Genomic DNA, 26,982 nt, shown 5'->3' with positions numbered 1-26,982 from the left:
TGTTATTGATTGATAGCAGTAAGACGAGTTTCCTATTCAACTACGAACAAACCTACAGCTGTGGGTTGAGGTTTGATCATCCTTTGTTCATTTACTTGTTCTTTCTTTTATTTGTACTTTCATTTATTTTTTACTTTTTCATTCATTCATTTATGCACTCATTCATTCACTCATTTTTCGTGCATTTCCTCAACTCCTACTTTATTGCTTAGATAAATTTAAATAACTGAACTTTAAATAACCTGTCTTTCACGTCGGCCTCAGCTTTTTTTGCCATTTGTTCATTTCTTTCATTCACTCATTCATTTCCTCATTCATTCATTCACTCATTAATTAATTCATTCATTCATTCATTAATTCATTTATTCATTCATTTACTCATTCATTTACTCATTCATTTACTCATTCATTCATTCATTCATTTATTCATTTATTCATTCATTTACTCATTCATTTACTCATTCATTCATTTATTCATTCATTCATTCATTCGTGCATTCATTCACCCAACAACACAACAACAACAATAACAGACTAGTGAGAGTAATGATATGCTGCCTGGACACGATGTTGTTGTTGCACTGCAGGTTCGACTTCCAACGACTACTCATGTCCAGGCAGAAGGAAAAAATGCTCGAGTTGGTGGTGATGATGATATATACCCGTCAAGATGATGATGATGATGATGATTAGAATGATGATAATGATTACGATGATGATGCTGATTATGATTAGAATGATGATAATGATTACGATGGTGGTGATGATTATGAGTCAACTCATTCAACTATTCATTACGTCACAATCATCATCACAATCATCGTCATCATCACTACGTTACTGTCATCATCACAATCATCATCGTCGTTGTCGTCACTGACAGCTCAGCAACATCAACAACGACATCATCATCATCATCGCCACCATCATCAACGGTCCTGATAATGATGGACGACCACTCGCTACAACACAACCACATTCTGGTCAGAAGTTTCCTGATTGGCGGATACAGCGAGAGGCTCCTACCAGATACTCAGTACTCGGATAAGGTGCTATTATTATTTTTTACTCCCATTTTTTCGTTTTAAGAGTTCTTTTGGAAATTTTTTTAAAAATTAACGCTTGAGAAATATCATTTAATAATAAAATTAATAATAAAAATAATGTAAGTAATAATAAAAATAATAAAAGTAATAATAATTAATAAATGTAATAATAATAATATAAATGAAGTATCCGCACCATTGGTTGACGGCATGTCAGCCATGACATCATGTCTTGTTACAATTTTTCGGAGCTGCATGTTCGAGAAACGACATTTCCAATCATAATTTCGCTCCTAAAATTATTCATTCATTATAAGATTCATTAATATTCATGACATTCTCCAGCCAATCAGGATGTTTCATGAATATCCGGTGCCAGATTGTTACTGGCCCAAATTATCTAAGCACTCCACCACCGGTAACTAATTAAAATTAATTTATTTATAATTGAGTAATTAATTCGAGTGCTTATTTTTTTTAATTCAAGGATTTTCATTATCAAAATTTTAAAATAGTACTACTTACTACTACTACTACATTACTACTACTACTACTACTACTACTACTACTACTACTACTACTACTACTACTACTACTACTAGTGTTTCTACTACTAGCGTTACTAGAAATTTTTTGGTTCTTTTTTCTCCAGACGGCCACCAGCAGCAACTTCCAAAGATCAAAGATCACGAATCGTTCGTAGAATTCCGTGAGGTCATATTTGACGTCATCGGGCGATCGTCACGTGACGCTAGTGGACTGAAAGACAGCTGTTAGTGGTGATGAGGATGATGACGATAACAACAATAATAATAATAATATCAATAATAATAAATGTCATTTTCATCATCACTATAGCTATAACAACAATAATAACAATAACAATAATGGTCGCCTTCATAATCATGTTCCATAAGAATAATATTTAAATATTATTATTATTATTGTTATTTTTATTTCTATTATTATTATAATTGTACATTTAAAGTACATTTCATTATGATTCACTTTATCGGACACTTCTTTTAAACATCGATTTGACGAGTGAAAAATAAAATATGTTTCCATTATTACTATCATTATTATCATTATTATTATTATTTTCATTATTATTATCAGACGTGATGATGATGATAGAGCAGGCGGTTGAATACAATGCGTCGCACGAAAACAACACTAGCATCACCAACCGCCTCAGGGCTTTGTCACCCCGCACTCATGATATCAATGGTTTAATTAATCACTTAATTATTATTTTATTATTATTATTCTATTATTATTATTTATATTATTTCTCCTGTTATTATTATTATTATTTTATTTTCTCTATTATTATTATTATTATTGTTGTTGTTGCAGTTTCAGATTCGGCGGCTAAAAAGTATACATTTTCGAAAATTCAACTCGAAGGAATAAAGCTCATTATTAGGTTAATAATAATAATAATAATAAAATGATATTAACTGTCATTATTATTATTATATCTTTAGGTACGGTACATCCCTAAGGCTTCTGACGTCGTCGACCAAAGAATCAACGGAGAAATTAAAATTACTGATCGCTAAAGTATCTATGGCCTTTTGCAGAGGCGATAATGAGAGCGACGGTTTTTATAATATCGCTCACAACGTCAATCTCGGCTTTGATTGGTTCGCCGGTGTGTTGTTTATTCTCAGTAATGGTAATGTTAACAGGACGTTGAAATTTTTATCAAAATTTGCATCCCTGCATACTTCTATTTATCTATGGAAATATTATTCTATGGTGGGTTTGTCTGATCTATTGGATGTTCTTTGGTTTTGTTTGTCATATCTTTGTTTTTCTTTCTGCTGTTTTCTATACCGCTCGTGTGCTAGTGTACATTTTGTGGTTATTTAAACTTTTATAATGTTGTTGTCATCATTTTTATTTGTTAGCGGTAGTTTATTTTAAAAAATTAATTACCTATTTTATTACTTACTATCTTTGACAGATATGCAACAACAACAACAACAAGAGCAACCTGGCAACAATTCAACATGTCATCAACAATAGCTTAGAAATGATATTGCAAGAGGAATTGCCACAAGTCCTATCTACCTTTCACATGTCTGGGTTCGCACCTGCTCAAGTTAGCATTACTATCATCATCGCCATCATCATCATCACATCACTCATCACCGCCACTATCATCTTCACCATATTCTCAACATCATCATCATCTTTCTGTTTATCATCATCATCATTCTCCTAATCACCATCACAGATATGTCAACACTGGATAAGACAGTGGTTTCTCAACTATTTAGACTGGCCGCAAATTCAGCAATCTCTTATTTGTAGCCTTTGTTTCGGGCCTGATTATATTGTCTACTTTTGCATTTCAATCTTAAAGCATAATGAAGAGATTATAAAAAGGCAGATGGTTGATAGGAACCTCGTAATCTACCTTAAGGTACTTCATCATTTCTGCTATTGCTATTATTTTTATCACACACACACACACACACACTAATAAAAATACCGTTAACTTATTTTAAAGGTAAGATTAGGTGTTGACTGGTACCGATTTTGTTGTTGCTGTTGCTTTTAAGGTCGTCACCATTACTATTGTCATCATTATCGTTATTATTTTTTATCATTTTTGTTATTATTATAATTATGACTATTATTGTAATCATATTTACAACCTTATGTCAAATAACCCTTCACAACCATTGGTCCAATTCAAATCAGGAGGAGCCAATAAGAGACTTCGATGCGAGCAGGTACGTGGATTACATGATCTCATTGGAGGATAAATATAGGTCACATATATTTAGGAACATGAGAGATGCGTACGGTAAAGTTTTTGGCAGCCAGTGATATTAAACAATGTACGAATGAACGAATGATGGATTAAACAAATGAATTAATTAATAATTATATATGAATTAGTAAAAATCAGATGGATTAATGAATGCATGAACGAGTTATTGACTGCAAAATAGGAAAACAAATGATTGATTGATTGGATTGAGGGAATGACTTGATCGATATATAAATAAACGAATGAGTGAATGAATGAATGAATGAGAAAATTGGCAAATGAGTGGAATGATTAAATGAATGAACGAGTTAATGGATGAATGGATTGATTGATTGGTTGATATATAGATAGATAGATAGACGAATGAGTAATTATTGACTAACGAATAAAGAAACTAAAGAATAGATAAAAAAAGATAGATAGATGGAATAAATGAATGAAAGATCGCATGATTAAACAAGTTTTCCAATGGTTGGATAATGTATTTATTAATAATAATTGTTTAGGAAAACTATATATATATATATATATGTGTGTGTGTGTGTGTGCGTGCGTGCGTGTGTACATATCGTGTAAATTAAGTGTTATTATGTCGAGATTTATATTAACATTGAAAAAATAATTAAAATAATTTTTGTCTCAAAAATATAATATATAAATGATAATAATAACAAAGAAAGAAATGTAATAAGAAGAATAGATATATTTAAAACCAATAGAAATAATAACAAAGAACAACAAATAATACAATTGAATTGAATAATAATAAAAAGAATAATACAGAATTGAAGTGTTCTCATTGTTGTAAATTATTTCTGCTTGCAACGAATGTCTCGATGGATGTAAATGATTTGTGGGCGTTGTGCCTGAAGGCTTTCTCCACGAAATCCAACCAGGAATTGTTTTCATCTTTTGGGATGTAATGGGACTTCCTAAATTTAGGAGATGGGTGAATGAATCAATGTAGTAATTAATCTAATAATGATTATTTGATAGATGGACGAATGAGTAGTAAGGGGATAATACGATTGAGCCGATGAATCACTCAAACAGAATGAACTCAGAACGAATGACGTGAATGGATGAATTAATGAATGAATGAATGAACGATTAGTGTATGGATTGATGAGTGAGTGAATGAATGATTAGTGAATACTAAAATGTATTGATATGGATAGATTGACGAATAAATGAAATTTTTAAACAAATGGAGAATTAATAGATAGATAGACAGATAAAAAGATGGATGGGTTGTTAAATGGATGAATGATTGAATTTTATGGATGATCAGATGAACGAATAAAGAGTTTGCGGATTGTGACGAATGAATTAGGTTTATATACGGATAGATAGACATGGGATTAGTGGGTAGACGGACGGATAAATAAAAGAATTAGCAGGAAAGATGGATTGATTGATGAATGAATGGATGGATGTAGATGAGTGAATAGATGAATGAAAATTATGATAATGATAGTTACTAAGTAAATAAATAAATTTACTTTGCCAATGAAATAATCCAATCTACGTTGGCCTCCAATTCGTTAATCTGACAAAATTAAGATTCATTGAGCGCTGACACATCTAATTAGAATACCAGCAAACCATTTTATAATTGCTATGACTGTTATCACACTATAATAATCATAATTACCGTCATTATTAATCACCATAATTTCCACCACCATCATCCTCGTCGTCGTCCTCATCATCACCACCATCCCCTGAAACGGCCCCAGCTAAAAGTGAACTTACAGTAGAAGTGATGCCATTGACGTCGGTGATTGGTGGGTAGAGCATGGTGACCAGGCAGTCAGTCAGCGAGCTGAGACGCTCCGATTGCATGCTAATTAGGTCAAGCTGACCAACTTTTTTAAAAATTAATATTCATATTTAACTAAAATAACAATAACAATAATTCTTATTAATGTTATATAATATGTATTCATGCGTAAAGGAATGTTTGTTTGATCTCTACAAGTAGTATAGCAGTAGTGATAGTAGTAGTAGTAGAAGCAATAGTAGTAGTAGTGGCAGTAGAAGTAAAAGCAGTGGTAGTAGCAGTACTAACAATAACAATGATTATAACATAAAAACCATAGAAAGTATAATGGAAAATAATTAATAAATTTACAAACACACCCTTAGTTCGAAGTAATTCATTGAGTAACATTTCATTTTGGATAGCCCCAACACTGGGAATTATCCCAATGGGAATTTCCCTACTGGAGTTTTGAGAAAATTCGTTTTTATTATCGGCTTTTAAGTCGTTTTCCATGGCTTCGATTAAATTGCTTAGGTTGAATTTCGTTCTTATAACCATTTGCTCATTTGAATCTTCGGAAGATTCGTTTTGATCATCGAGTTCTGCGTTGTTTTCCGCGACTTCTATTGATCTACTTTGTTCCAAATGGTCCTGTTTTTGTTGACGTTATGTTGATGTCATTGTTAATGTTATTGCTATAGTCTGTGTTGTTAATGTGGTTGATGATGTCAGCGTGCTGTGATTGATTGATTTTAGTACTGGCGTGGCTTTTTTAATGGTTATTGATGTAACAGTTTCAACCATTATTGTTGTTGTCATTGATAATATTTATTATTATTATTCTCTTCATCATTATTATAATTATTATAATTAATTATCATGAACCCAGCTAAAAGTAAACTAACACTAGAAATCGTATCGCCGGCTTCAGCGATTAGTTGACACAACTTCTTGGCTGGGTCGCCGCTCGTCATTGGGCCGTTGTGCTCTGATTGCAAACTATTTAGGTCAAGCTGACCTATTTAAAAAAATTAGTATTCATATTTAATAGTAAAAGTAACATTTAAAATAAAATTATTATTAACAATATAAACATGACATAAATATAATATTAACAACAAATAATCAGATACTGTAGTGGTAGTAGTAGTGGTGGTATGGTGTTGGTGGTAATAGCAGTTGTAACATCAATAGCAATAATAATGATAACATTAACAAAATAGAAGTCACAATAAAGATAATAGAAAATTATCAATAATTAATAAATTAACAGACGCAAACCTTTATTTAGGAAAAATCTAGACAGTATTGATTCATTTTCTGCAGATTCAAAATTGGGAATTTCCACATCGGGATTTTCCTGGCTGGGATTTTTAGGAAGTTCGTTTGGATAATTGTAATCGGTTTTTGCGTTTTTTTCTATAGCTCCGATTAACTTTATTAGGCAGAATTTGGTTGCTTTGATAAGTCCGGATACTGTTTGGGCCTGTCAGTGTTGGTAATATTGCTACAAGTTTTGTTGTTAATGTTGTTGCTGATGTCATCTGGATGCAATTGGTTTCGTTTATCATGGTGTGGATTTTTTATGGTTAATTGATGTAACAATGTTTTTTGTTAGATCTGTGGTTGCCTTTGCCGTTAATGTCTCTTAATGTATTTTATGTAGTGTGTTTGTTGATTAATTTACTGTTATTGCTGAATTGCTTTTTGATGTTGCGTCAATTGATGCGTTTTAATTTTGTTTTTTTTTAATTTGTTAATAAAAGCAGTTTGCGTCAGTCTTCTTATTACTACTCTTGTAAAGTGATTTCGTTAGTAATAATATGAACAATAATAAAATTATTAATTTTACTTATATAATATTTATTATTAATTAACCAATGGCAGTTCATTTGCACTCCAAACCATTGGAGGTTCATCGTCGTCGTCGTCATTTTTTTCGACTGGGCTAGAGTTGTTCTGCAGTGACTGAAATATAGTTATGGGTTGTGAGACAGTTCAAGAGTTATAATAATTAACAATAGCGATAATAATAATTAATAAAACTTCTAAAATTATGACCAGCTACTATCATCATCAAACACAGCAGTGTCTCGTAAATTTTTTCATCCCGCGGACATGCATTGAATTTAGCGGCCCTGAAACGTACCTAGACGAATTACGCGAGAACTTGTACACGCACAAACCACACACACACGCGCGCGCGCACACAAACCCCACATACATTTTACAATTTTGGTCTTCATTACAGTTGTGCATGAAAAAAGGAATGTCACGTAAATAGGTGGATTGAAAAGAACGGTAGAACGGTAAACAAAGATGAAATCTTCAGCCAGTGGTTTGCCTAACTCCAAAAAAAAATTTTTCCAATCTGACGATCAAATTAACTCTAATTCCAACAAAATAATCCCATTTCAGCAGAACAAAAGCAGTTATAGAACGATCACAATTAAGAAATTATGAAAAAACTTACCTGACTTTAATGTCATAAATATTTTATATTATAATTTCAATTAATTTTAATAAATTTTAAAAATAATTTATTATGTTCCAACCGATCGAAAACAAAATATATGCCATTTTAACAAACGCCGTTCTTAAATATAGTAACGTACTTAAAAAGCTGACTCCGTCTAATCAGCTGTTCTTAAACAGCTGATCACGTCTACGCATAAATTGATCTCTCCCAAATATTATAGAATCTGGTTGGTCATCCTTCATTTTGCACGCTTTCTCTCATACCAGTGGTACTTCATGGAGTTTTAATTGCCTTGCTGATCGAGTCCAAGTTAGGATTTTGTTAGTTATTTTTCAACATTTTTGGCAGCTCGCCGCAGAGCGGTAGCTGTAGCTCCGCGGACAAGCACCACTCTGCAAAGCACTGAACCCCAATATCATTATCATCATCGTCATCATCATGAAGTGTTTGACCATAATTTGTATTATCATAATTATTAGAATGGTAATCTTTCTAGTCATTACCATCATAATACCTTCATCATAACCATCATCATTATACACAAAATCACAACCATCATCATCATCATTATCAACAGCATCCTCGTCATCATCATCACCTCAGTCAGTTCATCACAGGCATCAGATACCATATGCAGAACCTCCTTCATCTTTATCAAAACAGCCTCCTTATTATCTGAGATGAAATATATTATATCAATAAAATGATAACATGGTAATTGTTAGCTCAAATGGTAGATGTGCTGTCATATCAGCAATAATGGTAGTGGCAATTCCTTACCTTTAGGTAACTTGGGGAAATTTTCTGCAACATCCCATATATAGCCTGCTGACGTTAAGTACCTCTTTCTTCTGTGAAAATTGGATCAACAAAACCATAAAATTAATTAAAAAAGACAAAAAATAACCTAAAATTACAATTACAACAACAATGATGATATATATAATTTAATAAGAAAAATATTTTATTACAAAAATATATATAAACAAAAACAAAAAAAAAACAAAAATTTATTGACGAAAAACAAAGATAACTTTTCAGAATCGGGTTCGACTATATGCCTCAACAATTTGATGACTCCGTCAAAAACTTTCTCAGTAGTTTCTGTTAGACTCACTTTTAACGACATGCCATATAGGTAATGTGAGTACGTAGCACAATAAAATGATAATTTCGTCAGAGATAACTTCAAAGTCTTCAAGAATGGCCAAAGCTCCTAAATAGCAAGGTAAATTAGTTAATTATTATTACCAAGGATATTAAAAATAAAATAATCTGAAGTATTCAAATGTTGCTAAAATTAATATGTTAATTAAAGTGGAAATTACATTAATAAGTATGCTAATTAGCTTAATTAATATGTAAATTATGTTAATTAATCCACTTTTGAGGTGGGCAACGGTGGATCCATGCAAGCCAGGCTGAGTTTCGTTATAACTTGTGATATGCATTTCAGACACTCCTCTGGGTGTTTAAATATTTAAAAATTCCTAAATAACATTAACACAATTTATCATAATCTATTCACGAGATATATTTATTATATCTTATTTAAAATTATTAATAATAAAACAGGTTTAAATCAATATTATATATATATGATGGAGATTAAATAAAACAAATCAAAAATAATTGTGCTATCAAGTTTTAAAAAGACGATTAATTTAATAATAATTCAAAATAATTTTATTAAAATTTATATACTCAAAATTAATAATAACCAAATGACCTACCCATATCTAGCCAGAACTTAAAATCCATAGTTATCTTACAATCGTAAAATGCTTGATCTGTATAAATAAACAAATTGTAAATGAAAAAATTTGAAAATAATAAGAGAAAGATTAATTTAAATTTTATTTAATAAATAAAATTAAACTTTAATATGAGAGAGAGAGAGAGATAAACTATTTATAATTTTATTTTATTTCAACAGACTAAAAAAAACTAACAACTGTTATTATGTTAGTGGTTAGTCTTTCCCAAAAAGTTAAAAACCATTTGTTAGACATAGGTCATAGAGAGAGAGTAATATAGTTGTTACACAAGTTAGTACACCTTCTACAAATTCTGCTTTTGTCAGTCTAAAGTTTATTTATTTTTTAAGGCTCATTTTTGGCCATTTTGTTGAACTGAAATTGGAGTGACACTGTTACATTTGTATATTTGCATATTATTCTATTTGTATTAATTTTTTTTCTTTCAATGCTTTTTTAAATGAAAGTGACATGGGAGAAGTTTGGTTGAGTATAGCATGGTTGTTTTGTTTCATAAAAACATAAAAATTAAGACAAAATCACCATTTTACCTATCGTAAGTTCCAGTAAGTTCTTTATGTCGTCTGCAAGCGACACAAACGTGCTAAACAATTCTGAATTTGACGCTGGGCCTGCCATTTTTATTGTTTACCAAAGTAAAAATAGAGCACCTGCTAATGCAAAGAACTAATTTTAAAAAAATATAACAAACTTTATATGTTATAAAGCATTCTATATATATGATAACAAACAAGTTTAATTATTAAAAAAATTATAAAGAATAATTAACTAATATCTTATAAAATTATTAGTATTGTTTTATTATTGATAGCAAATTAAAGACTAATTTTAAAATATTCACCATTCCTAGCTATTGAATGAAGTAAAACAGGTGAGACAGGTGCGTGCCGTGCCCTGATTAGAAAGAATTTGCTGGGTTACATAGGAATCTTTTTGAGACTGTTTAAGAAGGTTTTCATGATTTTATCTTCAATTTTAATTAACTAGTTATAGTTTATTATAAAGATTTTTGGCATTAATTATCACCTTGGAAAATATATACATTATATGGTTTTTGATTATTCATGAAATTTTTAAATTAAATAGGAAACAAAAGCTATTGCAAGAATGAGTCTCAAGGAGAATGTCAGAGAATCAGTCGTTCCTTTGCTATCTTTCGATGAACAAACATCAAACAACATCAATGACAACAACAACGATTACACCAACAGTAATAAGAACAATAATGAACCTCACAACAACAGCAATCAGCAGCAACGAAACAGAGAAGAACACAGGCTCAACATCGAATCGCAAGATCAACACGAACGACAACGACAACAACTACACCACAACAATCGACGCAAAGAAATATTGAAAATAAATGCAGACGAAGACATCCGCGAGACGAGAGGCCGCTACTACATCTTGTCGCTAGTGGTACCACTGGTGGTCTTCATGTTCGCCGTCGTGGTCCTCTGCTTCTTCATCATGTCCCCAATTTTGGAGGGGATGGCGGCCCGCAACGGCCTAGAACAACAACAACCTTCGGAAAAAAGCCCTTCACACTTTATAATGGGCAGCGAACAACAACAACCTCACAAGCCTAACGTGGCTTTTAGCGATTCATCAAAAAATAACTCGACCATGGCAGGTAACGATAAGAAGAAGATGCTCGATAGCAGTATTGATGGTGGTGGTAATATAAAACCTGGTGCTGATGACCATAGCCATCATCATCATCATCACGGCGATGAGAATGAAGATGATGATGATGATAAGCGATGAAACTTATGAGGCACCTGGGAAAATGTGATCACGTGACGATGTTAATATAACTATGACGTGGATGATGATGCTGATGACGATGTTTACATGACTATGACGTAGATGATGACCTAGGTGGTAATGTCAAGTAGGGTATGACGATGGCATAGATGAATTTTTTGCATTTGTATTTGTATTTGATGATTTGTATAGCGCTTTTAATGAAGAACGTCAGAAGGGATATTGATCGTGAGCTGATAGTTATGATTGTACAAATTTGACGGTGGCATTATTAATGGGGTATTAATAATAATAATAATAATAATAATAATAATAATAATAATAATAATAATAATAATAATGGGGTGTTAATAATAATAATAATTGTTATTAATAATAATAATAATGAATGATAATAATTAATATAATTATACCAGTTGGGATTGTGATGTCGATGTTTGGCTTCTTTAAAGATGAATTGATTTTACTAATTCAAAGTAATTTAGCAATAAAAATGATATATGCATTGAATTTATATATTATTCATTTATTCATTTAATTATTCGTTTTTTATTCTTTTAATCAAAATCTAAAAATTATGCAAAAAATATCTTGTATTTATTCCACCTTTTTCCATTAATCCAATAAAACGATATAAAACTTCTTCGAATCATCTTTTTTACACGTTATTCTATGCTTATAAATAAACTTTTTTTTCACGAAGGCTGTATGTACAATAATTGTACAGTGTACACTATCCACACCACACGACGTGTATACACATTACGTATGCACGCGCAAGTATGTGTCATACGCCTCTGATGGTTTATGAATTTTGGACAGAGTTCGAACCATAGCATCGCGGGACATGACGCTTCTACCGACTGAGCTAACTCGGTGACATCTAGTATTGTCAGTAGTAGTAATATTTGTAATAGTAACAACATTATTACTACTGATAGCTTTTTTTAGTATTACTACAAACGGTGGCTGTTGTAGTAGCGATAATAGTGTCTGTGGTTTTTGTTGTATTAGCAGCAGCAGCAGTAGCAAGAAAGCTATTTCCGTACAAACCCGGCAAGCTCATCTTATGAAAATGACTAGAAAAATGTCAAATTAGAAAAGAATTTAAATTTAAAATAAATCCCAACAACAACAAAACACTGCTGAGCCAAGCCAACGCCACAGGTAGTAACAGTGTAATAATAGTAACATGAACCTAAACAACATTTTATCGACCCCGAAATGTTTCAGGCAAATTTTGTATTTCACACACACACACAACCCCACACACACACACACACACATATATGTATATATATATATGTATATATATATATATATATATATATATATATATATGATTAAGACTGTCCTATATATATTTATTATATGATATATTCTTTATATTCTACCGAATGCTTGGCGTTAATATGTTTGTAGTTCGTTTAAACGAACTACAATAAACGCCTAATAAACATATTAACGCCAAACATTCGGTAGAATTTATAAAATATTGTAAAAATTATGGTCTATTACCAACATTTACTCGAAGTTCTGCGACCAACCGACGCAATCTAACAATCGAACAAGATCGCGAGCAGCGACTGCTCCATCTCTCTCGAGAATTAGAAGTAGTTCTAATAAGGAAGGTAGTTCTCGGTTTGTCAAACGAACTACAAACATATTAACGCCAAACATTCGGTAGAATTTATGGAATATTGTTAATATATATATATATATATATATATATATATATATATATATATATATGCTATATGATATGTATATATACATCCGCATGTAGATTATGCAACCTTGCTTATTGCTATATAGAATAATTTTAACGAGCTAACAATCAATATTTATTCAGAGGAAGGAGACCATATTTAATGCTATAATTTATGGAATTTACCGAATTTTTAGCGTTGGATAGTTTTTTTATTACATTTCTCAATAATTCTGACCAAATTCATATGATTAATTGCTGTCTTAGTAGTAGTGAAGTAACTATGAATGGATAAAAACAAAGTGACAGGTAGTATATAACAATATGACATCAACTGCTACTACCACTACTGGATGCATTAATGCAACAATTACTGCTGTTAATACTACTACATCTATTAGCTTTGATACTAACTCTACTCTGAGTCCGACATTTTCGGAAATTTTGTCGTCATTTTATTCAGGGCAACATTTTACAACAACAACAACAACAACAACAAGTTCGTCATCATTAACGAATAGAGATAGCATTAATAATAATAATAATAATACTGTCATTGTTTTGGGTGTTTTTCTCACGATATCGCTGATAGCAAATGTTTTTTTGATGTTACTGAATTACCGACAGAACAGAAACGCCAAAAAATCGAACAAATCGATAAAATTTTCGGATGAAACCGAACTCGGTGAATCGGTGCGCGGAGGAAGTAATCCTAATAATGACGTTAATGAAAATAATGACGATAATGGCGGCAACCCAAACGACAACAATTTAGTAGAATGCCACTACTACAACTACGACAACAATAGAGCCAACAACAACAACAGCAACAACAACGACGTTAGCAACAAGAACAACAATAAATCTGGTTACCGAAACGAGACATCTCATGAAAAATATAGAAACAAATTAAAAAAAAGCCCTCCGTCAGCCCGTACGTTTACGCCCGAGCCATACATTTCTACATGCGCAAGAAAAAAAGCAAGAAGAGAGACAACAACAGCAACAATAATGACAACAACAACATCAATAACAACAATAACAACAACAAAAACAACAGCAACAATAATAACCAAAACAAAAATTACAAGAGTTATAATTCCAACAACGGTAACGGTAACAACGGCAACAACGGTAATAGTTATAATGACAATGATTATAACGGTAAGAAGAAGACCAAAAAGAGACACTGCACGTGTGTATGCGCCCAACATCGCCCACGCAAGAATAAAAAAAGTAGAAACAACAACAACAACAACAACAACAACGTCATCAATAACAACAACGATTACAATGATGTCATCGATAGCAAAGACCACCACAACAACAACCAAGCCTGCAACATCGCCAAGAATATGTACAACAACAACGTCATTTTTATAGACAAGGATGGATGCATTCAAAAAATGGCAGACGATGACTACAACTACAATAATAATTATAATAACAATAATAACAACAACAATAATAATAAGATTAATAATAATAATATCATTAATAATGACACCCTGGTACCTCTTAGCGAACAAAGGTATACCATAATGCCGTCATAAGGATGATACACACAAATAATACACACAAATCACACACACACACACACAAAGTACACACGCTCACACACACGCACGCACCATAATGTATAAAATATTTAATTTATAATGTATGCGTATGAAGTGTCTTCAATTCAGTTGGCACCTTATTAATACAATATCAATAAGTAGTGGTTTCAAGACAAGACTCAAGAATATTTTTATAAGAATTAGGCTACATTAATTTTACATTACTTTATAAAAATTAAACTATAGTGTATTAATTTAATGTTACTTATAAGAATTAAATCATAGTACATTAATGTAAAGTTACTTTATAGGAATTCAACTTTAGTAAACTGAACAACGTTGCTTTATAAGAATTGAACTATAGTACATTATTCAACATTACTTATATGAATTAAACTATAGTACAGTTATTCAACTTTACTTTATGAATATTGAACTATTCAATGTTAGCAAAAAGAATTTTCATCATTACATTACATATTCTTTGTCAATGTTTCCAGTTAAAATTTCATGCTAATTCTATTTATAGCCTTGAACATAGATATCATGGATATATATAATGATGGATATATAATAGATATTATATCTATGCCCTTGAATTACAATAGCAAATGCAGTGTCTGCAATGATGAATTTCATAAGTTTATAGTTCAATTTCCGATGTGAAATATATTTTTACGTTTATATATTTCAAATAATTTTTCAACATGTCTGTGCTATAACTTCCATCAAGTATTTGTAGGAAAACATTTGCTGTCGATGTCTGACTTTATTAATTACACACACACACACACAAACAAACACACACACACACACACACACACACAATCTTCCACACTTATAGCACATAATACATACTTTAAACGTCTTCTGGTTTTTACAAAGCTGCGTATTTTTCTTTACTGCTATTAATAAACATTATATGTAAATAAATATATATATATATATATATATATATATATATATATGTGTGTGTGTGTGTGTGTGTGTGTGTGTGTGTGTGTGTGTGTGTGTGGGTGTGTATGTGTGTGTGTGTGTTTATTATGAAATTATTATGAAAATCACAGTACTTTCCGAGTTAGTTAGCTTCCTATTTAATTTTTCTGACGATAGATCGTAAATCATTGTTGAGTTCAAAACCGAAATTTTTATTTCTTTTAAGCATGATAGAACAGGAAGGCTTTTTTCGGTATTCCTACACCATCTTCGGTGTTTGAATTGATACGCTGTGTATGTGACCAAATGCTCATGCATATCTATATATACTGTGTCTCCATGTTTTTGAAGATTTAATATCTATTAGAAAATTTTGTTTTTACGTTTATATATATATATATATATGTGTGTGTGTGTGTGTGTGTGTGTGTGTTTGTGTGTGTGTGTATTTATTTATTTAATGGCCATTGCTGAGCCTCTCTGGGATCCACGTTGATAAAGCCAAGCGAGCAGCTTCTACTAATTACTTCAGCAGATTTGAATAAATAAAGTTAGTTGGCTAAACTTACGCGAAATTGCATGGGTTTTAAGAAACAATTAATAAAAAAGATTTACTTGACTATAAAATATAACAGAGTGGCTTACTGAAGGGCTTACTTACGAAATTGCATGGGTTTCAACAAACAACTAATACTAAATTATAAATTTGAATCAATATGTTTAAAACATTGTACTTAAATCGAATTATGTATTTTTAAATTATTTTGTCAATTTAAATGAAAATATTGCGCTCTGTTTCGAAAACACGGTGACTAACCTACCGCTCAACAAGGCCACAGGTTAGCTTACTTACGAAATTGCAATATTTTCATTAAAATTGACAAAAATAATTTCAAATTACATAATTCAAGGTTTATTGGTTGATTAGTTGATTGTTTGATTGGTTAGTTAAATGAATGATTGATTGTTTGGTCAGTTAATTTGATTCAGCGGTTGATTAATTGATTTATTTGTTGATCGATTGGTTAATTGATAGTACAGTATCAAACAATATCTTATTGAACAAAGTAGTATCATAAAATGAATAAAGATATTTATTTCAAAAATTTTAAAAATTCTCAATTCGATTTCATTGCGATATCGACGATGATGATTGTGACGGACTAATTAAAAAACATCAAAGAAAACTTATAAAATAGGATGGGCAAATGACGTCATGTTAACAGTAGTTATTTGACTGCCTGTTAGTTAATTAGCCGGTATAAAAGTTATATTCAATTCCTATCAAATAAATTTGACCACATATCATACGCAGGCGAAACTAAATAAAGAAATAGATAGATGTATGCAGTTATAATACATTTATAATGTTATATTTAAAAATTCAAATTGTACAATTGTGTTATGGTGTAGTCTGAAATTATTTTAAATTCTCTCAGAAAAATTTAATTTTTTTACTATATACTAGTTACTCTTATCAACAATTTAAAAAAAATTCAATTTGATTTCATCGCGATATCGATGATGATTGTGGACTGACCGATTAAAAAGCATCAAAGAAAATTTTTAAAATAGTATGGAGAATTTGTTACGGAATCGTTGGAGGAAATGACGTCATGTTAGCGGTATTCTATACTTAGTGAAATGTATCCCCTCAACTTCCGCACCAAGAGAACAAACTTTTTCAAAATCTGGAAAACTGATAAGCATAAAAAGAAATAGATTACGAGATAGTTCAATCGAAGAAGGATGTGCGTGTTTAAATGATTGGATGGAATTACTTGGCAAATAAAACTTGTGTATATGTTCCATCTTAATTAAATTTTGAATAAAATATATTTTAAACTCGCTCGCGTTATTTCTTTGTAATCGATAATGGGGATATTCGTATACAAAGTGAGCAAAATTTTAATATAAAAGCGCTTATAAATCTACGCATATTGGCTCAGCTTGGCTATTGGATATTAAGCAAGGTGTGATCTCAAACTATTTTGAATTCTCCCAGAAAAATTTGAACTGCGTGCGTACATATGTAGCACTGATTATTGTTGCTTTTATAATGAATTTATATAATATATATAAAAAGCCAACAAAATTTTAATCTACGCATATTGGCTCAGCCTGGCTTGGCTCGGCTTGGAATTGGATGTTAACAAGGTGTGGTCTCAAACTATTTTGAATTCTCCCCGATATATATTAATATTATATATATCATATATATATATATATATATATATATATAAAGTAACTAGAATCCATGCATACAAATAATTAATAAGATTATATGTTTATATAAAAAGCAATATAGCAGATTCAACCAGCCAACCAGAAAGTTTGAAGGCGTTCGTTCGATGACGTCAATTTAGTACGGTTAGCATTGTGGTTAAGACTGTATAATAGTGAACTACACACATTAAATAAGCTTTTTATTGAAAGATTGAAATGATGAAAATGTATGGTTGAAACGAGTATAAATAGGAGCTGAGACAGCATGAAAATTAAATCAGGCATCCTGCCTCGCTTGAGGCTTGAAGCAGTCTGACTGATCTCACTTATTTCGTTTTTTAATTTTTTATTTGTTTTATTATATAGAGTTATATAGATTTATATAGAGTTGCAAGGCTATATAGTTTGCATGTTTTTCTGTGGTTTGTATGTTGTATTTTTTTATTTTAGGTGGATTCTTTAGCGGTTGCTCATATATACATACATACATACATCATGTTTGTTTGTGTGGTAGTTTTTTATGTTCTGTTTTATTCCTTTTTCTCTTTCTTCATGAGTCTTAAGTTAAATTAATGAAACATAGGTAGGTGAGATTAATTTATTATATAGGTAGGCTAGGGCGTAAGGTAATTGAATTACATAGGTAGGTTAGGTACTTCTATTCTTTTACTCCACTTGGGGGGTGTTTTTCGTTTTGTGTTTTTTTTTTGTTTTCTTTCACACCATACATTCAGCAGGTACGCGGTGGTTCCTGGTTTTAGTGGGATTTTTATTGACTGAATGTAGTAGTTTGCATGATTATATAAGTTTCCGCGCTTATAGAGTTATATATATTTAGGGTTTTCAGGTTCATTCATCCAGGTTGAAGCTTCCAGAGGAGTTCATCGTAGAAGATCAGAATGGTAGTGATGTCACCACTTTATCAGTGGTAAAGAGTGCACGCCTGGCTGGGGTACGTTCTACGGTTTTTTGCGGTTCCCTTCTTTGCCAGTTGGCTGGCTTTTTTGGCTGGCAGGTTTCACCGCGGCTCGTTTCTCTATTTTCATTTAAATAAATAAGATTTGTTCATTTTATTCATTTCATTCAGGTTGAAGTTTCCAGAAGAGTTCATCATGGAAGATGTCAGGCTACGTTCTTTCATTCAGTGGCAAAGAATACACACCTGGCTGGGATACGTCTAATTCTTTTTTTCTGTTATTTAACATTAAGTAGGAATGCTCACATACACCCACACAATTACATTAAGTAGCTATATAGGTAGGTTAGATAGGCATATTTTTAATTGTAGGTAGGATTGATAGGAAGCATCCAACACTAATGTAGTTGAATAGGTAGGTAGGCGCGTAAGTTTATCGCTTCTATTTTTTTCTTTTTTCTTGCACCTACATTACACGCATCAGCATATTACACACACACACACACACACACACACACACACACACACACACACACACACACACACACACACACACACACACACACACACACACACACATAAACACACAATCTAATTTATTATTACTAAGGTTGAGAGTAATTTAATTTTATAGGTAGTTAAGGGTGATAATATAATTCTAGGAACAATCTTGTAATGTAAATTAACACGTTGTAAGTGTATCGATAGGTAGGTTATTCATTAAGTTTTACATTATTATTATTATTATGTTGGAGCCCAAGGCATTCGTAGTTGGTGGGGTGGGTGCCGAAAGGCCAATGAGTTGAGCTCTTGGGTTTTGTAATTTTAGGTAAGCTAAGGCCGTAATGTAATGAATAGGTAAGCTAAGGCCGTAATGTAATGAATAGGTAAGTTAAGGCTACGTTGTAACATACTCGTAATAGATTTAGGGTTTAAGTTTTATATTATTATTACTAAGTTGGAGCCCAAGGCATTACGTAGGTGGTGGGGTGGGTGCTGGTTATTTCACAAGTTTTTATATAAAAACATTTTTATCGTCTGTCAGTAAAAACAATTTCCTCACTATTATAACACAATTATTATTATTTTTAATTATTATTTTTAATTACTATTATTATTATTATTATTATTATTGATGTTGCTTGTCATCCATTTCTGGGTGCTCCGTAGTCATCTGGCATTCGTTCAATTGAAAATCTAAAAATGATAATAACAATAATAATAAATCATATGGTATGGTTAGTTTGTATTGCGTGGTATGATAGTATAGTATTATATGGTATCAGTGTATGATGTGGTATTATACGATTGGTATCATTAAATATGGCGTATGATATCATATGATATACAAACTTGTGTTGTGTGATGTACATAATGGGTACTCCGGGTATTTTTCGTATTCTTCGACGTAGTTCTTTGTCACATGTTGCCACAATGTAACACTTCAACTGTATGTATGTGTGTATGTATGTATGTATGTGTGTGTGTATGCATGTATCTGTATGTGTACTCATATATGCTTCTGTTATTTATACTATCAATATCATTATGATATCATAACTATAACTATATCATGTCAACAACAACATAACCAACAACACAATATCATCATCATTATTATCATTATCTTCTTCTTCATCATCATCATTCTCATCATCATCACCACCAATAATATATCTTCATCATCATCATCACCACCTGAGTAACTCTGTTGACTAGGCAGTTATCGGCATATGTGCCTTTGTGAAAACATTTTAATCTCTGGAATCTGGGGTCCTTAACGATTCTTAATTAAAAAAAAACTAATTAAATAAAGAAAAATTACACTCAATAAATGGTGAAAATATTTTTGAAATAAATTCACTTTTAATAGATATGTAAAATAAAACTGATTAAAATCATGAAGACGGGCATGTCCCTACCTACCTTAATGCAACTCTGTACTTCCTGCCTAACTTCTCGAGTTCTCCCATCACACAATCGGTAACGTATGGAATGCCTGGCATCATAAATAAATAAATAACAATCATTATCATTAATTATTATTACTCATTATATGTTCAATTATATTATTATTATTTCACAAAATGGAACATTCTATAATTAATTACACAAAATTAATAAATTCTCTCTATAAATTAAAATATTTAAAATTTTTATTCTATAAATTATGAATTTCACAATTGTTGCAATAATTATATAGAAAAATTGTTATTTTTAGCAATTCATTTTCAAATATATCAGCATTAAACAAACAGCACGTAGGAATACATGTGAATCGACATACTGCATGTAAGATGAACAGGGGATCGCTTTGCATTCAAAGCCAGTCACTTCAACAGCAGAACCAACCACCTCAACCATTAAACTATCTCACCCCTCAATCTCTTACTCATTATTATCTCTTTAAATTTGGTGCGCCAATTAAAAATGGTGTCAGAGTAATGAATAAACATTAGCTTATTGATATTTATGATTTAATATATATTAATACAAAATATCAAACATTTGGCATATAAACAATCCATCATAGATTGAATGATGTCCAGTTTATTGGAAATGGCGAAGTTGACAAAGTTAGTATCGATTAGGATGTGGTAGGGCGGTCCGAGTTGCTCGTTGTACTTGAAGAATAGTGCTGATGATGCTTGCGGGCTGATTTCATTAAACGGTTAATTAAATATTTCAACAATTTAAAATAATAATTACAATTTTAATTGTATTGATTGATTTGATTGATTTTTAAAAATAATTATAAATTAATAAAATTAAATTTAAAAAAATTATTGTTACATCTCTCGGACGACCATGTTCTGGGGATCTGGCTTCTTTCTTTTAATCTCTCTTTCTTGTTTTTTACTGTTTAAATTTTAAATTAAATAGTGATCACAACCCTTCAGTTGCACAATTTATTTTCATTTACTCATAATAATTCAAAAAAACATGTATTAGAATTATAAAATAAATATATAAAATAAAATCCTATAAAACATATATTATATTTTTATTACTTTTAACTTTAAGTAAATTAATAATTAAATAAAATAAATAAATATGAAGTGTTTTGCCATTTTATTTTTAAAAATATTGATGATGAAATTATTTAAAATTGCTATTTTAAAACTTAAAGTGAATAAGACAGATTAAAAATTATAAATAATCATATAATAGTTGGAGAAAAAATTTTTTACATTCTGCCATCTTTCAGACTAATGATCCTTTTTTTCACAGCGAATTTCTTAGTTTTTCTTACTTTACCCTAATTATCGTAAATGTGTTAGAATAGTTTGATGAAATTTTTTAATAAAATTTAAATAAAAAATTGAAAATACTATAAAAAAAATCCTGGAACAAACCATACTATCAGAATTTACACGGACGATAAAAAAAGTAAACAGCGAAGCATTGTGTAGCATAGACAATGTGCAAGCAAACTCAACAATACTTTGTAAAATATAAATCTACGTTTTTTAATCAATAATTAAAGAATATATTGAAATTGAAAAAATTATAAACGTAAAAATAATAATAAATGAAAAAATTATGTATTTATACGAAAAATTGTTTTTTAAAACAGGTAATTAAAATTTGTACTATAATGTTGTCGAACTCCAACGGTTATGTCCACGGTTATGTCATAAAATGCTATGCTATGTCATTAATTGTAAATATTCGTTTCATTTTGTTAATAATATAGGATTTTTAAAATTTTATTTTTGATAATTATGAATAATAGAGTTTTAACTCCTTACAAGAGTATAATTTAGCTATCAAAACGGTGTTAATTTGTTTTATTTGATGGTATTATTAGCCAAAGGAAAGTAATAGATATATAGATTATAGAAGCAACTTGAACAACATCAAAAACATTAAACAAAAAGTAAGAGCAATTGTACCAATAACAAGTCAACAATAGCCATAACTTCAACTACAAAAAAACTACGACATTAACCAATATAATCTAACTGAATCATTACCGGGACGGCCATGGATTTCAACTACATAAACTACAATAAGATAAAGACAATAAAAAGAATCAAGAAACGTAAGAAAGTAACAACTCTTACTAAAATTACCACATCAATAACGACGAAATCAGAAAATGCCAACAAGAGACCATCAACTTTTTTCATCTCCCTACTCTTCATCATTATCGTCGTCGTTATCGTCATCATCGTCATCGTTATCGTCATCATCGTCGCATTCTTAGCCATTATTTATCGTCGTCACTATCATTATCTTCATAATCAAGAAGAAGAAGAGGAGCATAATCATTATTATTATGATTATATCAACATCATCTCATCGTCGCCGTCGACATCGCTGGTCGTTACTGCACTCGTCGCAATCGCCATTGCGTTTTATCATAAGTGGCTTCGCAGTCGTCAAAACCTTAACACTAATTAACAAAATATAATGAGATACAGCTACTAACTCAACTGTTTTTGCTAGTTTATAACGTGTAATAGGTGCAATTGTCGTGAAATGAGCTCAGAGAACATTTTACAATTCGTATGTTGTCAATTTTCTAAAAACATTACTTTCAATTTTACACGTTTGTTCATCAAACGATCTTGATGTTGGTTAATATATTTTATTGAATCAAAACTAGTAGAATTTTGCTAGGATTAAAGTTAAATTTAACAAAATCTTTTTGAAAATTTTATAAATTTTGGTTTAAAATTTTTGGAGCCCCTTAAAAGCAGCTATATTTTGCCAAATTTGAATAAAAATACAGACTTCGATATGGTAAGTATGAAAATAATGTGGATCTAGCCGAATAGGTTTGCAACATGGATATATAATATATATTTATATATGTATATATATATCATATGATAATAATATATATATATGAATTTATATCCATAGTTTTTAACTTTTTTGAAAAACATGTCAGCACCTCTTACAAAAATTTCTGGCTACGACACTGGGTCTTTTTTTTAAACGAAAATTTTAAAGTTTTAGATTTAAGTAATCAAACAATCAATTATTTCAAACTCGACAACTTTTAATATTTAATAAATAGATAGTTTTCCATACATACATATATATATATATATATGACGAATACCATTATATATACATATATATTCTATATACACTATGTATGTAATATATGTGAGTATCTTGAGTTTATAAAACCCATATACTTAAAGTATTCCCATTTGAAAGTTCCGCTCATCCGCTGCCTATCGATAATATTTAGTAATTATCCGCGCATCCTAATTTAGTTAAAGTTTACTTTTAGGCGCCACCGAATTCAAATCTTGCAATTTAATTAATTTTTTTAATTAACTTTATAAAAAAAATATGTAATTTATTGTTCGTTCGTTAAAAGTAATAAATCAAAAGATGTTGATACATTGCATAATTTGCACTGAAGTGATTAGCTACGGACAGAATGTTTCGGCGGTTCCGTGCGGTCACGTATTCCACGAACAATGCCTGACGAGGTGGTTCGGTAGCAGCTTGACCTGTCCCCAGTGCAGAAACAAAGTTACTAAAAAATTTTCTGCCTTTAAATTATTCTTCTCGCAGGCAGATGCCCTCGACAGCAGTCAAGTAGTTCCGCGATGTAATGCTGATGAATTGAATGCAGTTGTCGTGAATTTGAAGCGAGAGTTGCAGAATAAAGAGATGGACTATCTTGAGATAGTCTGCGAGAAGCACGAGCTCGAGACTAAATTGCAGTCGCTGGTTGAAAAACACAAGTATGTATGACACTTATTAATTAATTAATTATTACATATATTTATAAAATTTTATAATGTAATATTATTGTATTGTATTTTAATAAATTTGGTTTAGTAGTGTAAATGTAAAAAGGTAGTACATAAATTTTTTATTAACCTCAAGAAAAGTTGTTGACAATCTGTCTGAGGAGAAATCTAAGAATGGGTGTCTGACCGAGCAGCTAAAGTACCATGAGGCACTAACAAAAGAGCTGGAGTCGAGCAACCAGATGGTGAATGCCTTGAAAGAGCAACTCGAAGTCTATAAAAATGTTCAATATGCTGTCAATGGTTAGATAGAAGTTTTCAATTTCCCTATAAATTTCTAAAAATTCCCATTTAAATTAAATTCATTTTTCTTGAATTTATAATTAATTGACACATACAAATGCTTAGTGTGTTTCATAGTTTGTGTGTAAAATTAATAGCACATAGTTTATATATAAAAAATGATGTATACTAATTTTTAAATATTAAAAATTTAGGGGTCGAGGATGAAGTGAAAGAAATGGTGAATGAATGCGTAGATCGTAATCAGCTGGGAACCTGGTGTTGTTTGTTTAAAAAGGAACTCGAGCGCAAGAAAATGGACCTCCGATTGAGTTTAGACACAATAAAAAAATTGCGAAAAGAACTGGACGATGTCAAGAAACATCTTGAAAATAAGACAAAGATGATCCAAACGATGGAGGGGGAGAATGTGATGAATGAAGAGACTATTGTTCAGCAGGATGAAGAAATTAAAAGTCTCAAGAAAAAATTAACTGCCTTACAGGTTAGTTACTGAGGAAATGTTATCAAATTTCTGAAGAGCCCTGAAAAATTATCAATTTTTTTGCAAATCCTAAAACTAATCAATTAAATTTACTATAAAGAATATTTTTAACTCGATCACTCTGAAAATATTTACATATATACGATTTAGTGCATAAATTTTAAGTAAACCATGATTGTAAAAATAGGACTATATTATATTATTAACGTTAAACATTGCCACGCACATCATCATCTCTACATCATCACAACATCACCGAGTGTCAATCACATCACCACATGTCAATCACATCGTCATCACATCACCCACCACCTGTCAATAAAACATTGCTAGGCGGCCATCAGTTCTCCACGACCGACCACATCCAGTTTAGTGCACCGCCTGCTGTACGAGAGCCCATGCAACCTCAACCTCACCTGCGATGACCTCCTGAAGAGCCCCGGCCTCAGTAAGAAAAGGAAATATGATGAAGATAATAATAATAATGGATATGTTAATAATAGTAATAATAATAATAATAACAGTAACAATAATAAAAGGAATGATAGTGAGAGTGATGATAATTTAAGCGATTGTAGGAATTATTTGCGGGTGAGTGAGAATGACGTCAGCGTCGTCGTTTGTCCTGATGATGATGCTTATAAGGGTGACGATGACGGTGACGATAACAGAAGACAGAACAACAACAACAACAACAAAGTTAACGGAAATAATAACAATAACATAAAAATAACTTTGAACAAAAAAAATAGTAAAAACAACATCAGCAACAACAAGAGTGCCAAGCTGAGAGAGCACAACTCGGACATTTTAATGAGTATACAAATCTTCAACACGCGCAGCTTGCAATGGGGCGGCAAAAAGATAATGGCGTCATCTTCAGCCGGCACGGTAAACAACAGGCAAATATCGTCGTCATCTTCATCAACGTCATCATCGTCCATGGTGATGAGAAAAGGTTACAACGGCCTCGGTGGTCACGACAAGTTCGTTGCCCCACTACCAAAGTACAGTTACAACAACAACAACAATAATAATACTAATAATAAAAATAAGAATAATGATTACAATAAAAATGCTTGCGGGAGTAATGACGTCACAAAAAATAAACCTGGAAAATCGATCGTCATAAAATATTTAGCACCATCTACTTCCACGTCATCGTCGGCAGCGCTCCTGAATAATTTTCCAGTTCTTTGCGACTTTGACGATCTCATATTATAACACACACACACATATACACGCACACACACACATATATATATATGCGTGTGTGCGTGTATGACTCTATACATGTATACATGATGTATTCTTAATTTTTTGTATATTAAGCGTAATGTTAAATGTGCATGTAACTTATGTAACCTGGTGAGGCCATTACAATATATGTGTCTATATATGTGCTTGTTTGTTTGCGTACGTGTGTTCGGTTTTAAATATCTATGATTCGTACACTAATTAGAAGCATAATTTTTTCAATGGTTTTAATCAATTAATATCCTAT

The 26,982-nt window shown here is 31.1% G+C and overlaps 5 protein-coding genes across 5 annotated transcripts; 3 read left to right on the top strand and 2 right to left on the bottom strand.

Annotated features, from left to right (window-relative positions):
- HELRODRAFT_109284 (hypothetical protein) lies at positions 1 to 3,890 on the top strand (the record flags this gene model as incomplete). The annotated part of the gene is made up of 11 exons (XM_009013042.1): positions 1 to 70; positions 534 to 638; positions 884 to 1,049; positions 1,392 to 1,464; positions 1,699 to 1,818; positions 2,166 to 2,276; positions 2,406 to 2,475; positions 2,537 to 2,810; positions 3,019 to 3,156; positions 3,292 to 3,480; positions 3,762 to 3,890. The coding sequence occupies exons 2-11, from the start codon at positions 547 to 549 to the stop codon at positions 3,888 to 3,890; spliced, it is 1,362 nt and encodes a 453-aa protein (XP_009011290.1). The 5' UTR covers positions 1 to 70; positions 534 to 546.
- Positions 3,891 to 4,630: 740 nt separating this feature from the next.
- Positions 4,631 to 10,474, bottom strand: HELRODRAFT_167539 (hypothetical protein; the record flags this gene model as incomplete). Its single annotated transcript, XM_009013041.1, has 12 exons — positions 4,631 to 4,766; positions 5,337 to 5,383; positions 5,590 to 5,702; positions 5,977 to 6,250; positions 6,505 to 6,617; positions 6,881 to 7,085; positions 8,677 to 8,753; positions 8,859 to 8,929; positions 9,113 to 9,294; positions 9,463 to 9,542; positions 9,812 to 9,868; positions 10,387 to 10,474. 12 exons carry the CDS (start codon positions 10,472 to 10,474, stop codon positions 4,631 to 4,633), a joined length of 1,443 nt encoding a protein of 480 aa, XP_009011289.1.
- Positions 10,475 to 10,707: 233 nt separating this feature from the next.
- Positions 10,708 to 15,741, top strand: HELRODRAFT_190275 (hypothetical protein; the record flags this gene model as incomplete). The annotated part of the gene is made up of 6 exons (XM_009013040.1): positions 10,708 to 10,807; positions 10,943 to 11,489; positions 13,106 to 13,254; positions 13,959 to 14,171; positions 14,252 to 14,862; positions 15,735 to 15,741. The coding sequence occupies exons 2-6, from the start codon at positions 10,964 to 10,966 to the stop codon at positions 15,739 to 15,741; spliced, it is 1,506 nt and encodes a 501-aa protein (XP_009011288.1). The 5' UTR covers positions 10,708 to 10,807; positions 10,943 to 10,963.
- Positions 15,742 to 20,113: 4,372 nt separating this feature from the next.
- HELRODRAFT_72148 (hypothetical protein) lies at positions 20,114 to 22,209 on the bottom strand (the record flags this gene model as incomplete). The annotated part of the gene is made up of 7 exons (XM_009013039.1): positions 20,114 to 20,165; positions 20,322 to 20,416; positions 20,667 to 20,754; positions 20,895 to 20,967; positions 21,475 to 21,623; positions 21,762 to 21,827; positions 22,160 to 22,209. Coding segments are annotated over 7 exons (573 nt in total), but the record flags the coding sequence as incomplete, so codon positions are not given.
- A 2,017-nt stretch (positions 22,210 to 24,226) lies between these two features.
- HELRODRAFT_190274 (hypothetical protein) lies at positions 24,227 to 26,702 on the top strand (the record flags this gene model as incomplete). The annotated part of the gene is made up of 5 exons (XM_009013038.1): positions 24,227 to 24,467; positions 24,588 to 24,682; positions 24,828 to 24,994; positions 25,189 to 25,478; positions 25,812 to 26,702. The coding sequence occupies exons 1-5, from the start codon at positions 24,324 to 24,326 to the stop codon at positions 26,700 to 26,702; spliced, it is 1,587 nt and encodes a 528-aa protein (XP_009011286.1). The 5' UTR covers positions 24,227 to 24,323.
- Between the last annotated feature and the right edge of the window lie 280 nt (positions 26,703 to 26,982).

This window comes from Helobdella robusta, assembly GCF_000326865.2.
Source record: "Helobdella robusta unplaced genomic scaffold HELROscaffold_11, whole genome shotgun sequence".
Classification (NCBI taxonomy): Eukaryota; Metazoa; Annelida; class Clitellata; order Rhynchobdellida; family Glossiphoniidae; genus Helobdella; species Helobdella robusta.
This window is presented reverse-complemented; position numbering and strand designations above follow the sequence as displayed.